The 15,639-nt window shown below is 37.5% G+C and overlaps 1 protein-coding gene across 6 annotated transcripts in view; it reads left to right on the top strand.

Annotated features, from left to right (window-relative positions):
- The window catches only part of ACACA (acetyl-CoA carboxylase alpha), a 272,064-nt gene that overhangs the window by 180,451 nt on the left and 75,974 nt on the right, over positions 1 to 15,639 (top strand). For all 6 annotated transcript variants that reach the window (XM_039256323.1, XM_039256327.1, XM_039256326.1 and 3 more), the window contains one exon: positions 757 to 903. In XM_039256323.1, the coding sequence (XP_039112254.1) occupies positions 757 to 903 (147 nt within the window). The remainder of the gene's footprint in view (positions 1 to 756; positions 904 to 15,639) is intronic.

The following is a 15,639-nucleotide window of genomic DNA, read 5'->3' as shown; positions in this document are numbered from 1 at the left end:
GTTGGTATGAATGCATCATACTGCCTTTAAATATTTTGAGACAACCGAAGAAACAGCTAGTTCCCACTTCATGAGGCATTTGTTCTGGTAATAGGAAGTTGGAAATGGAAATCATAATGGTTTTAAAATGAATAGGTGTGTCTGTCTTCTCAAATTTGAGCAGAATTGATCTGCACATTTACAAATAGTCATACATCCCTGATGAGCTAATTCCTGCATATGGGCCTATAGATCTGAAAAGACATTAGGAAAAGGATGCTTCCCCTGAGCCTCTAGTAGAAACTTTATTCTTGCCTTCTTAGATTTTTTTGGTATTAGCTGTGTGTCATATCACTTTTCCTGGCTATTTTTCTATTCTTCTAGGATTTGTCTTCTTTTTTAAAAAAGAAGGATTAATGCTACTTAGTTTTTTATTTTAATTTTCTTAGGGTATTATTAGGTATGTTTGTTAGGCGTATTGTATTTGTTAATGCTCTTGTGCTGATTCAGAATCACTAAGTAATTTATTTGACTTTGTTGGAAAAGTGCCTTATTTTGATATGTAAAAAACGTTATGTGAAAAATAACGTTATGTGAAAAATAATGACAAGTCTATTTTAACTCAGAATGAGAGCTACAGAATTTGGTCTAATGTTTTGATGCTCAGCACAACACTTAGAAAGGAAAGAGCAAAATCAGATTGCTACTTAATATTTATTTTTGTGTGTGTTGAAATATTTATTGTCACTGATTAGTCAAACTTCTCTCCTCCACTAGTCTCTGATCAAACTCTGGGAGTCTATGTCCACTCAAGCATTCCTTCCATCACCCCCCCTGCCTTCTGACATACTAACATATACTGAGCTCGTGTTGGATGATCAAGGTCAGCTGGTCCGCATGAACAGGCTTCCGGGAGGAAATGAGGCAAGTCGTTGAGTCCCACCCCCCACTTTTCTTATCTCTGTGCCTGCTAGTAGCAGGTTTCCGTAAGGATGGCCATTGAGTAGCATTAATTTAGATGCTGCATAGGCACATAGTAGTCTTGTTGGTAGAGTTCTTTAGGGAGAGAACATTGACATTAATCAAGGAATTATTAATTTTTTAGGTGTGATAATGTACTTTTTAAAATGGTATTATAGTTTTGCTTTCTAAAAAACAGTAATGTTTTCTTTTACACATAACTACTAAAATAATCACATGTGAAGCAATCCAATGTCTTGGATTTACTTCAGAGTAATAGAGGGGTGAGTGCAGGAATATAGAAAAAACAAACTGGCCATGAGTTGTTAATGAAAGCTAGATGATATATACATAGGAATAGACTGCTTTCTCTTTTTTTGTATATACCTGAAATTTTGAGATTTTTCTTTTTTTAATGTTTATTTTTTAGAAGAGAGAGCATGCACACAGGAGTGTGCAGGTGGGGGAAGGGCAGCCAGAGGGGGAGACTAAGGATCCAAAGCAGGCTCCATGCTGACAGCAGAGAGCCTGATGTGGGGCTGGAACTCATGAACCGTGAGATCATGACCTGAGCCGAAGTTGGACGCTTAACTGACTGAGCCACCGAGGTGCCCCTGAGACATTTTCTTTTTTTTTTTTTTAATGTTTTATTTATTTCTGAGAGAGAGAGAGCATGAGCAGGGGAGGGTCAGAGAGAGAGGGAGGCACAGGATCTGAAACAGGCTCCAGGCTCTGAGCTAGCTGTCAGCCCAGAGCCCGACGCGGGGCTCGTACCCATGAACCGTGAGATCATGACATGAGCTGAAGTCAGACGCTTAACTGACTGAGCCACCCAGGCACCCCAGACGTTTTCTATAATAAAAACATTTAAAGTATTGTTTTGCTTGATTTTTTTTTAATTTGGTTACTTACATACTAGTACACCTTTTTTGGTATATTTTCTGTACTGAAGTAATTTGATCTAGTGCTGTTATGATCATGGTAAATATATTCTTAAAGGGGCTCAATCAGAACCAGGGGTTTAAACATAAAAGAATGTAGCAGAAGACCCATTTCTGAGTTATCTAAGAATTCATTTTGTGACATTGGAATCCTCTCTCTTATGGTGCACTATTAATAATGATACAGAGTCATACCATATCTCCTCCTCTTCCTGATTTTAACTATGTTTCTAAGGTATAATTACAACCAAAACAACAATAATAAACCTAAAAAGAGATAGGATTTTATTTCAACCTTAGATAGAATCCCTAAATAAATCTCATTCTTTAGAAAGAGTAATCTTTACCCAGGTGTTCTCCATAAACAGGCTGGGTAGACCTTTGGAGATAATATGTGGTATTTTCCATTCTGTGCAGTATCTTTTTCAAAAAATGTTACCGTATATACAAGGTGTATGCTGTTTTGGTAAGTATACCAGTGGATGCCAAAAGTAGATGAATTGGTATTAAGATGGATGCAGCCATTGGACCAGATGGAGAGTATCAGACTTACAGTTCTTCTAATTGAATGCCTCAACAAATAGCAAAGGCAAGAGGCTAGGGAGGGAAGATGCATAGAATTTTCAGAAGAATAGATATGTACTCATTAACACACCAAGTTGCAGCAGAGGCTTGTGCCACAGTGTGGCATCTACATAGTGAGCCCCACAACAGCAAAGAAAAGCTTCATTGTGCTAGACCTAAATTCTGATTTACACAACTACACAACAGTGTAGTCTTTAGGAATGGAAGACCCCCTTGTGAACACGGGGCTGAGAGAAAAATGGTCTTAACTAATGTAATTAAAACAAAAAATGAGATTTTGGGCCAGACAAGAGCTAGCTGCACTGCTCTGTTAAACCTCTTGCCATGATCTTTCTCTCCTGCTTTCTCTCTGCTCTCATTCTGTGTTTGAGCGAATGGAGACTGGGGGAATAGTGAAGTCCCAGAGGGACAGAGCTCTGTTCTTGCTGAAATTACAAGCACAGAGCTGCCTGGGCATGAACATGTAGTGTTTACTCTGCCAGTATGAATACAAATAGTCTTATTATACGGGACTCTGTACCCAAAGACCACACACACACACACACACACACACACACACGAATAAAAAAAAATTAAAGGTTTTTTTAACCCCTTTAAGACTCAAACAAAAACCTGGGTAGAAAAGGGATGTCTTAAACAGCTGTATAGTGTTATAGTTACAAGCAGTAGAGTCAGTTTGGGGACCATATGTTTCCCTTTGCCCAGTGCTTTAATAATCTTGAAATTGAGAAATCTAATTGTATTTAAATTTTTTATTTTTGTTTTTGTCGGTTCTCACTTTCTTGTTCCATTCTTTCCCCTCCTTAAAGGGTTGCCTATTTTCTTTGTTCTCTTTTCCTTTTCTTCAGATGATTGACTGGGATTGAGGCTGAGTTGTTAGCTTGCTGTTTCTGAGTCTTTGAGCTCGGGAGGAGTGAGACCAATGTTCTTTTGTGAGCAGTTAGTGACTAATGCCTGGGATGGCTGGTAAGTCAGTCAGTGGCTGTAGCTAGATCATAGGGTATTGCACAACAGGAATGGGGTTGGGGTATTAGTATCAAAACTCTGTTACCAATAGCTTGAGCATACAATGGTGCACGTTCACTGAGAAGCCAACCAATCTGAAGATGGAGTTTCTGCAGTCAGAATTCTGAGGGACAGCTGTGCCTAAGAGATGATGAGGCATCAGTGGGATGTATTTCCTCATGCTGAGCCCAGTTTTATCAGAGCAAGTTGACTTTCAGCTATTTCAGTTTAATTTTCTTTGGCCAAAGAGACAAGTTTGTCATGAGCCAGGCACTCTACGCATTACCCCAAGAGTGATGTGAAGGGAAGGAAAAGAGCTCAAGCTGATGAGATTTGGAGCAAATCTGTCCTGTCCCAAAGAGAATGGGCATCTGAACAAAACCTTGAGAAATCGTTTTATTAAAAAAGGAATAAAAAATTGACCTCTTAATGTTCTGAGAGCCAAGACTCAATGTAAATGTATTGATGCTGCATAGACATTAAATCATCATAATGTGGTGTTCTCCAAAGGTGACGGCTCTACCAGGTCATCATTGTGGGTGATACTGCATTACCTTCAAGGATTGGAGTTTCTGGGTTTAAAAGCTAGCACATGGATATAAGGAATAAAGGTAAATGAGAGATTGCTACAGAGTTTCCCCATGAATCGAGATGGTTTTCCCCATAATCAAGAGCAGACAACCTGTACTTATCAGAGCACTGGCTATATGGGTGGCCAGGCTTTCTCTTTCTTCCCTGTTTTTTTTCCCCCCAGGACAGTAAATAGGTAAAATGGTGATGGGACCAGGACTTGGAACAATTCAGTACCATTTAGTTTTAGGTAACTTGTTTGCCATTTGAGAAAGAATATTGGCTGTTTCAGCAGAGATGTGACCTGCATTTTGAACATTGTCCCCATGTTAAAAGCAGGAGAAAAAGAGATTTTCTGATGTGGTGTTAGCCACTTTCTTCTTTCTATTTTCCTAGTTGTCCCTTTCCCATCAAGAAAGATGTAACTGAAGGAATGCCACCTTATTCATGATAGAAGTGTAAGAGAACACATTTTTCTCATTGTCAGGTTTGAATGGCATTGCATTTAGTATGAATTTAGAGTAGGAATAAAAGAGATGTAGACCAAATCTGTGAATTGTTACTTGCAAATAGCTCCAAAGATGAGTTGTCTAGGATTTTTTAAATAGTTTCAAGTAAAGATGAAAATTGTGGAAAATGTGATTACAAAATAGACTAAACTTATTTCAATTCTAGCTGCTATGAAGCTACAGTGATGGGCAGTATATGTAAATTCACAGCTAGATGAGTGGTGTGCTGTTGGGACTCGATACAGAGGAAGTACTGTTCCTCTGATACAGAGGAAGAAACTGCTGTTCTACTTTTACTGCTTCTCAATTTTGGAAGAATTGTTTTCATTTTCCTGCCAGTTTGCTAACCTGTTTTGATCATTTGGTTGAAGCTGTAATTGCAGGTGGGAACATTTTGAGTAACAGTTCACAATCCACTGCAGCTACTTTTCGCACTAAATCCTGTTATTAAAAGGCTCAGGCTAAGATCAAGCCAAGGGCGGTAACGGCCTTGACAGAGAACAACTTAACTTTGCTTGGTGTAGGACAAAGAAAACTCTAGCCTTCCTGAGACTATATTCTTATTTGTTCTAAAATGCTATTAGCATTCTTTTATTATATTTCCTTTAACTGCTCCATGAAATAAATCATGAATGTCGAAACTGGGCAGCAATGAAGGATATGATAGGCAACTTTTATAGCACCTTCAGTGTGGACAGAAAGTAGGACCCTGTTTTCCTTACTCTGTCAGCACATGGCCTTTTTAACCATGCAAACCCTCGCCCTCATTTCTCCTATCATAATGAAAAACTGAGATAAGAGGAAGATTTCTCTTTAGAATCAGCTATAATAATCAGGTACAGGATGTGTATTCCAAAAAGGATCAGCAACTAAAGACTGGAATTCTTGTGTGGCATTAAATTTTTTCCTTAAAATATTTCTGGGAGATAAGCATATTCCAAATTGAATACAATTTGATGACTACCTTCACACACACTATCACTCTTTTAAGAATTGGAGTTGCTCCAAGGCTTCATTTCTTCAGATAGGCACTAGGTGTCAGGGTTTTTCCTTCTCAGCAGCTTGGCATTCAGACAAGCCTCTTGAATTGCCCTGTTTGGTGAGGCAGATCCAGTGGTATCCTTCCTTTTTTTTTCAGTTAGTGTGGTAGGTTTTGCCTGGTGTTCCTCCAGTATGCAATTGCGTTTTTAACTCTTTTGGCGGAGATCTTTTGAGTCTTATCACATCCTTGCCCTACACATTTTTTACAAGAAACATCTTTTTAGGAAGAAGATGATTGAGGAGGAAAAAAATAGTGGAAATTAAAGTTTAAAGACTTGTTGCCATCATGACTGGTATCTTTTATGTTCTTGAGGTGAAAGGGTAGGGATGGTGGGAATTAGGAATTCAATCCTAGATCTGCTCAGCCTTGCCAATATTTAGTTGTTGGCAGCATGCTGATAATCTGGTTTCACCAAGGTGTAAGTGTCTATAATTTTTTTATTATAAAATATTTCAAACTTAAAAAAATATGGAGAGTGATATATCAAATATTCCCACATCTACTGACTGGCTTAAACAAATCTTTTTTTTTTAATGTTTTATTTATTTCTAGGAAAGAGAGAGAGAGAGACCGCGTGAGCAGGGGAGGGTCAGAGAGAGAGGAAGTCACAGACCGAAAGAGGCTCCAGGCTCTGAGCTGGCAGTCAGCACAGAGCCTGACGCGGGGCTTGAACCCACGAACCGCGAGATCATGACCTAAGTGAAAGTCGGACGCTTAACCGACTAAGCCACCCAGGCGCCCCTGGCTTAAACAAATCTTATCATTTTGACACTGTTCCTCACTTATATGTTGCTATAATTCTTTGAAACCTCTAATTTGAGCATAAAAACAAACAAAAAGACATTGGGGGTTGGTAAGGAAAGGAAGTTGGTAAGCTTATAGAAGCCTGAAAGATTGTAAGAAATTAATTATTAGACCCATTTTGACAATTTTAGGCTAGCCCTTTTAATCCAAAGGACCTCTTATTTTAGAAAAACCACTATAACCTTCTGTCTGAATTTACTTGGTTGACATTTTCTCTCCTCTCAAAGGAATTCCTTGTGTTATCCTGGACTTAGATTCTAGTGGAACCTATTACTCTCTGAAACTCTGACTGGGGAGAGTTTGTGCATGTTTGTGGGCTTGAGTCCATCTCTCAAGCACATAGAACCCAAATATTTTTCTAGTTTAACATTAGACTTTTGTATGTTGTTTTACTCAATTTAGCCTCGGAATAGTTCTCTGAATGTAAATATAATTTGAATGTATTTTACTGTGCTTTTGTTTCATTGTTTTGCTGTCAGTTTACCTTTTCGTGCTGGGTGTAGTAATTGAGTCCATGTCAATCTTTTAGATATGTGTTGGAAGAGAGGCATATTTGTATTGTAGTATGCTGAAGTTGAGCTTTGAAATAGACCTGAAGAAGGCAAATCTGAAAAACAGGACCATGGTCTGTGCACTGATTGTTCAGGTTATAAAAAGAGACTAATGGTCCTTGCCACCAATCTATCCCTGAAGATGGGAAAGTGTAAGTGCTTTGAGATCTTTAGCAGAAAAGTATCACACACCACTGATTACATATAAGCATTCATAATTTATGCTTGTCTTGTTTTTCATCAACAGCTTCCCCAAATCCCAGTTTTGAGTCTCCTTTAGGGATAACAAGATAGGAATTTCAAATACAGAAAAAGACATGAAATATGTGCTTAAGATAGTTTTATTTAGAAATACTATGCATTTTTCTTTTATCCTCTGAATGAGCATGTTTGGTTACAAGTCTTTGTCTAAAATGATCCTTGGAAGCACATGCACCCCAATGTTCATAGCAGCACTCTCAACAATAGCTAAAACATGGAAAGAGCCTAAGTGTCCATCAACGGATGAATGGATCAAGAAGATGTGGTTTATCTATACCATGCAATACTACATGGCAATGAGAAGCAATGAAATCTGGCCACGTGTAGCAACATGGATGGACCTTGAGGGTGTTATGCTGAGCGAAATAAGTCAGGCAGAGAAGGACAAATATCATATGTTTGCACGTATAGGAGGATTAAGAGGAACTTAACTGAGGAACGAGGGGGAGAAGAAGGGGGGAAACGGTAGGGGAAAGGGAGAGAGGCAAACCATGAGAGACTCTTGAATGCTGACAAAAACTGAGGACTGATGGATGTGGGGGGGAGGGGGGATGGGCATGGAGGAGGACCCTTGTGGGGATGAGCACTGGGTGTTATGTGGAAACTAATTTGACAATAAACTATTTGTAAAAAATAAAAAATAAAAAAAATAAAAGCTTCTTAAATTTAAAAAAATAAATAAATAAAATGATCCTTGGAACCAAAGTTGAGCCCCTCATTAGAAAAATATTGTGGCTAATTCTGAAAGGTATGTCTTCCTGCCATGGAATTACTTTTAATGAATTTTAACACTGTTCTTTTGAGATGCATATACTTTTCTCTCTTTTTTAAAATTTTTATTTAAATCCCAGTTGACATAAAGTGTGTAGAATTTAGTGATTCATCACTTACAGTACAACACCCAGTGCTCATTACAAGTGCCTTCCTTAGTACCCATCACCTATTTACTTTGCATATACTTTTCTTAGAATTCTTCCTGAGTGGCTATTATTGGTATTGGAGATTTTTCAACAGGTGGATTAGTTCGTTTGACTCATTTCATTATTAGCGAACCAAGGCCTATTGAGGTTGACTGAAAATCCTAATACATCCATTGGCTGACCAGAGTGGCTCCTCAGTCCCCTCCAAAAGTTGGTCCTAAAGATAAGATAGCCTTTAAACAAAAGGATATACTTGCCAGCATTTTTATATACCTTAAGTTTTAAGATTTTACTAAAATAAGATGTGATATAGTACCCTATCTCAAGAGACTTTACAGCTCCAACTAAAGGCAATAATGAACATCAGGACAGCAACAGATGACACCCAAGGATGAGGTGTAGCATGGAGCATCAGAGTTCAACATTCGTTTGTATGATTAATGGGCAAGGCTTCTTGAACTGCAGTAGGCCAACTTGGTTAATTTCCATATCATCCAATTACTCCTGTGCCCCATTTCTCAAATACCACTGGCTTGTATGTGCTCTATTGCATGCTTTTTAAAAAAAAAATTGGTATGTTTACTAAAAGCATTGCGTCTGTATATGCATAAAATTACTGTGGTTTCATGTTTATAAATATTGCAGGAGAGTTAATTCCCCTATTCAATTAGAAATTATTATTTCTAATCATCAGTAATATTTTTCAAAAAATTACCTCTGGGATGAAAATTTTTTTGCTCTGAAAATGTTTTTTTCTTCCTCTTTTATCGCTTTTAGAAAGGTTGAGGTAAGTTTGTTCAGCCATTTTTGAATTATCCAAGCATGAAAAAGAGTTTTTCAGCTGTTAAGAAAATTGTCTTCAGCTCTTTTATGTGATCATACAACACTAGGCAACGGAATATGATATCTAGCAGATAATACAATATGGAAAGGCATTGACATTTTTTTCAGCATGTTTTTTCTGAATTGCGCAAATTATGTCAAACATTGTATCGCTTTGTGGTTTAAAAAGGCACATTTTAACACCTATACAGTATTTTTCTACTATTCCATCGAGTATATTTTTTTCATGAAATTCTAACGTGAGTTAATACTGTCATTATTTTTTGATAATATCTAACTAAAAGTGAAGATGTAACATTCCATACAAGATATAAAAGTGGGGAGAGGTAACATTTTATTATGTGTATGTAAAGGAACTCAAGTTCAAATTCTTTCTTACCGGGCCTTCGTTTTGTTTTCTCATCTCCACAATGCAAATCATGCTTAGGTCCCTTTCAGCTCGAATGCTCGCGAATTCTTTGTATTGCTGCTCCAGGGCCTTGCAGAATGGTCATCTTCCTGGCATTAGCAGTGGTAACACAATAGCTACAGGAGGCTTTGCCAGAAAATTTCAACTGTTAGACTTTTAGCATGGAAAATAAAGCTTTAATGTTAAAGCCACAGTCTCACCTCTATTTAAGTCTACATAGAAAAATATTATTACAGCTGAACTCAAAGTGAGGAGATAGAAGAAAGGCAACCATGGCAAAGATATACTTTAACTGCTTCCCACAGCATAGATAGCTACAGTTGATGGATGCTTCTTACATTCTTAGAAACACAATCCTGTCCGGTTTTGCCCCTTAGCTTTCCCTTCAAATTTATTGGTTGAGCTTAATATTAGTATTTTATTTTGTAGTAACAGCAGCTTTGGAAAGTGTGTGTGTGTGCGTGCGCGCGTGTGCGCAATTGCACATTCTCTTCACACTGGTAGTACAATTAATGTTGATGTCAATTTTGATGTTAATTTTGGATCATGATTAGTGTTGACGCTTTGTGTCAGACTAATGGCATTTATGAGCACCATCAGAATAAATGTTAATATTGTCATGTTTTTAGTACCTGTTATAGTAACATTAAACCAAGGTCCTCCCAGGAGAAAAAATACATGTATGGATAGATAGATAATGCCTTTCTGTGTCGCTGGTATTACTCAGCGAGAAAATGACATCTCAGGGCAGAATCCTAATCACTGTTTGGAGCATCAGAAATAATGATCACCTCTGATCGGGGGTTGTGAATAATTCATTCAGTTTGATTTTCACATCCTGTCCAGTGATACTTTTCAAACCAAATGTGTTTCTACAGGAAAATAATGGTCCCACTTCTTATGGAAATACTGTGGCACAAATCATTTTACCCACATAAAAACAGTTAAATAAGACTGTTCTCCTGTGCTTGCTTTCTCCTCCCCGTTCCCTCCTCCCTCACTTGCATGTGTTTATTCCAGAATCAGATGGTGGCCAAAGAAATATTTTCTTCCTTAGAACTTGTATAAGGCAGATATTTATTTCTGCTCATCCTCAGCTTATTCACAGTAACTCTTTTGATCCTCTTCCCTTTTTCCCTCGCCTTAGTTTAGTTTGGTAACCTTAAACCTAAGGAGCCTGTGTTATCAGAAATAATCTGAAATTATGTATTTTTAAACAATTTATGGCTATATTAATGAACATGTAATTGGCAGGAACTGCCTAGAACCATTTGGTAAGTCAGTGGTCAGGGAGGAAGCTTGTGTATTTCCAGGGCCACGGAGCCTGAGTCTGAACCTCCTTATGCCATAAACCCACCCACACTTGCAGACTCTCTCAGGTCACTGCCCTTTTGTTGCTTCCTTAACCCTTAGTCCTAGAGTGTCATTTTCACTAGGTTTCACTTGCATAAAAGCATTAGAGGGAGAGAGAAGGTGGAACAAGGGGATTCGGTGATGGAGTTTCCTTTGGCTATTATTTTTCAGTTCATATACTAGGCAACTTGGGCTTAGGTGAAATCAGCAAATGTCACATTCCTAATCACATTGTCACACTTGTGTATACTTTTATAGTGATTGCAGAATTTTCAATATAAAGTCTCCATTGTGTATATAATATAGATAGACCCATCTATATAAAGTAATTTGACTGAAAAACTTAACAGTGTCCTAATTAAATGGGGGGAAAATATGACTGTCTTCTGAAGTAATGACCCAATCCTCTGAGATGAAGCTATTCTTAGATAGAATATTTTGAACCATTTCTCCTGAAAGTTATGACCTTCTCTCTCTCTCTCTCCCACTCTCCCCCCGCCCAAAAAAAAAAAAAAAATAACAAGGGCAGGGGGAAGCATTTTTCAGCCTACTTCTCATCATCAGACAGAAAGTATTTTGCATTCAGAAACCATTTCCAGTATCAAATTCAATTTTGTCAAGTGATTAGTTGAGTTTGGTAAAGAATAATTTAAAAACACAAAGCTGGAAATGGCCGGGCTGCTTCTCCGCTGGAGGGAGAGCAGCTGCTCTTCTCAAGTTGCAAGCAAGCCCTCTTCCAGTGACTGTACACCACAAGGTGGATTAGTGTGTTACATGTCTTTGCAGCTGTTACGGAGCCACATCTGTTGACGCCATGTGTCCCTACCCAGACTGCTGGGGAACAGAGGAGTGGGTGTACTGATACCTTCCCTGCCTATCAGTGTGAATGTCCTTTTATGTACATATGTTTGTAAAGCTCTTTAGCCCCCTTCAAGATGAAAAGCTCTGTATAAATATAAGCTTTCGATTTTAGTACATGTTTGTAATACATGTGGTACAGTCCTAAATATGTATTTAGCTGATAGGCACTGTTCTTGTCTATTGTACAAATATTGACTTTAAAAGTATAAATATGTATTTAACCATCAGACCAGAAAAACACTGAAGCAGTTACTTCTCAGGTAGAGATATTAATATTATATAAACCTATAGATACATATGTTTACATTTGGCAGCATCATTGCAGAGCATTTCTTTCTTAAAAATGACATGATAGCCCCAACAAACTAAGGCAGTGCTTGATAGTCTCCCTTCCAGGTGGGTCTTGATTTTTAATTTTCATGTGTTTATCTCTCTCCTAACTTTATATAAATATCTGTTGTAGCAGGACTGAAACCTGGAGTCAGTTTTTGTAAAGTATGAAAAATCCTTAGGCTGGTGAGCTGCTTTTCCTTAAAAAAATTTTTTATTGTGGAAATGCTCAAATGTACACTAAAGTAAAGATAATACAATACCTGTCACTCAATGAACTATTTGGTAGTCTTAGTTACCTTTTAAACTTGTATTGCATTGATAATTTAATAAACACATTAAGGAAGATTTAGAAAATGGAAAAAAACCACAATCCCATCATTCTAAATAATTATCATTTCATTTTGCTATGTTCTTTTCTTTCATTTCTCCCCTGCCACCCCAGCATGCCTTTAGATGCAGTATTGTAACACTTACTATGCACTTACTGTGTGCCAGGTACTGTTCTAAGGCTTACCATGGATTTAATCCTTATAATAAACTTAATAGAAATAGGGTCCTATTGCCCTGTTTTACAGATGAGGAAACTGAAACACATAGAGGTCAATAACTTAAAATGGCTAGAAAACTCTGACTCTCTGTTCTGTCAGTCAGGTTCTTTTAGATTTGGATTCTTCAAATCTGTCTTCTGAGTATCTGCCCTTAACCACCACACTGTTTTGCCTCTCATAATTATTATCATATAAAGACAATTTTGTTATACTACCTCTTCAAATATAGTATTATATCATGGGTATTTTTTTTTAATGTTTATTTATCTTTGAGACAGAGAGGGAGACAGAGAATTCAAAGCAGGCTCTGTGCTGTTGCCACAAAACCTGACATGGGGCTTGAACTCACGAACTGTGAGATCATGACCTGAGTTGACGTCAGACACTCAATGGCTGAGCCACCCAGGCACCCCACATCATGGGTATTTTAAAATGCTGTCCATAGTCTTCAGAGCTTTTGTTTTGCAAGGCTGTACAGGACACTAATGATGACCTTATTAGCCAGTTTACTTCCCTCCAAAAAAGTTTTCATCATGACATTTATGTTTTTAACGGTTTATCTTAAAATATTTTAGGTTTACAGAAAAGTTACAAAGATAGTAGAAAGAGTTCCTGTATACCTAATGTTAACATCTTACATTATTCCTATTGCTCAAATAATCTTTATGTCTACTGAAAGAGGTGTGTGAAAATAGATCTAACTGAAACCATTGATTTTTCTAATGTTGATGCTTTGTATAACCAAGGTATAATTATCAAAACTTAGAACTAATATTACTATAATACTTATAAGTAAAATACAGACTTTGTTTTGGATTTCACCAGTTTTTCTACAGATGTCTGTGTTTCTGTTCCAGAATACCACATTGAATTTAAGGATTGATGACATTTATGTTTGTGTTATAACTAATGTTCATCTTGCTGTATTGTTTCTGCTAACTACAGTGGCCCTAGTCTAGAACATACTTCCATAATTTCTCTAGTCAAGGAAATAATGTGAACCATATTTTAAAAAATAAACATACTAGGTATAAAACTAGGTATTTAATTTCTCTATACCTTAGTTTTCTCATGGCAATAATAACAGCTGCTTCTGAATTAATACTAATAATTTGAAGACTTTTTATAATTGGAAACATTGAAGCTATATGAGGGTAAGTGATTGGTCCAAGATTATACAGCTATAAGAAAGCTGAGATTGGACCAACGTAGGCTGACACTCCACAGCTTAATCTCTTAACTACTATCAGTATTTGTCAATATTTAGTATAGTACAGCATGTGATAGATGTTCACTTAATGGGAGCTATTACTCTTGTTATTTTTTAAAAAATAAAAGAGGGGCTCCTGCGTGGCCCAATCAGTTAAGCATCCAACTTTGGCTCAGGTCATGATCTCGAGGTCCATGAGTTGGAGCTCTGTGTCCAGCTCTGTGCTGACAGCTCAGAGCCTAAAGCCTGCTTCAGATTCTGTATCTCCCTCTCTCTCTGCCCTTCCCCTGTTTATATTTTGTCTCTCTCTCTTTCTCAAAAATAAACAAACATTAAAAAGAAAAAACAACTATATTTAAAAATAGAAGAGTTGAATGATGTTTAAGACTGTTACTCTGTGATCCCTAGAGATAAGTCATGGACAGTGTTCTAAGCCCTTGGTGTTGACTATTTTCCAAGAATCATTTAAAAAATGAAATGACTATGGAACCAGCAAATATTTATTACTCCCGTATTACGTGTAGGGATCCTGCTAGACACTGGAGGAGATGATAAAATGGTTTAGGCTGGCAAGCTAGAAACGGTCCTAGGCAATATATGATTAATTATCAAATGAATTCTCTACATGAACGTCTTAGTAGGAGATCAGAGAAGGAAGGGGTCATTTTAGACTAGGTGAAGCTTTACTAAGGAAGTGAAATTTGAATGAATCTTTTTAGAATGGGCAAGATTTGGATAGATTGAGAGGAGAGAAAGGGGCAAATTTTGTATGTTGAAGATAATATAATAGGTTACTGTTTCAAATAGTTTATTCATCAAACCCATAGGGAGTATTAATTTTGTATGTGGGGACATTGAAGCTCAATAAAGTTATTTTTCTAAGGTCACACAATTGCTAAGTGTTAGGGCCTGGATATGGATCCAAGTTAGTTTAACTCCAAAGCCCATCTTTTTCATTATGTTCCCTATTGTTGAATTAGCAATAAAATATAAATTTCAGGGGTGTGCCTGGGTGGCTCATCCAGCTCTTGATTTCAGCTCAGTTCATGATCTCTCAGTTTGTGAGATCGAACCCTGCTGTTAGCACAGAGCCTGCTTGGGATTCATTCTTTCTCTCCCTTTCTCTCTCTCTCTCCCTCTCTCCCCATTTCTCTCTCTCTCTCCTCTCTCTCCTCTCTCTCTCTCCGCCCCCTCCCTTACCTGCCCCTCCCCAATGCATGCATGTATGAACATGCTTTCTCTCCCAAAGATAAATAAAATTTTTAAAAAATTTAAATTTCTGTATGAGTTGAGCAATAGATGCTTTCTTGGATGTTTATCCATTATGCTTACTCAAAACTTAACCTCCTCTACTAGGGAATCTCACTATATGAAAACTGGGATAGTGCTCTCCATTCTGTGTTGGTACTTTTTAAAGGGGGAGGGAGGTGGTCGATGAGGAACACACTTTGGAAAGACATTGATAAAGAGTAGTGTGTTCTTGGTGCTGCTGTGTTGACACCTAATTAGAAGTCAATATTGCAAGTATAATGACCTAGCCAATTGCTGAACTGACTGCCCAAGTGACACAGAGTCCCCAGGTAATAACAAAAGATAAGAGTATTATTTGCCTGCCCAGTACCACACAGACACAATGTTTGCATTAGCATGCAAATGCTGAAGTAGATTCTTCAAGGCTTGTTTCTAAGTTACTTCTAGCCTAGGTGGCTAAGGTTAATATATCATAAAATTTGGTGTAAAACCAGTCTTCCTAACTACAAATGCATTTAGAGGAAATAGCTTTTCCTTCATGAAAAACAAAAGAGATGTTAGGTTAGAGGGCCACGTGAGAAGGCAGGTAAAATATTTCTCCCCACACAAGCATTATATTAGCCAGCTTCTTAAAAACCGTGTCCAAAGTTATCCTGATACTTGCAGTTTCTCCATGCTATATTTTGGATGATCTGTTTCTCCTT

Source organism: Hyaena hyaena, unplaced genomic scaffold, assembly GCF_003009895.1.
Source record: "Hyaena hyaena isolate Hyena2069 unplaced genomic scaffold, ASM300989v1 scaffold_568, whole genome shotgun sequence".
NCBI classification, from domain to species: Eukaryota; Metazoa; Chordata; class Mammalia; order Carnivora; family Hyaenidae; genus Hyaena; species Hyaena hyaena.
The sequence above is the reverse complement of the archived record's forward strand: the minus strand, read 5'-3'. Positions and strand labels throughout refer to the sequence as shown.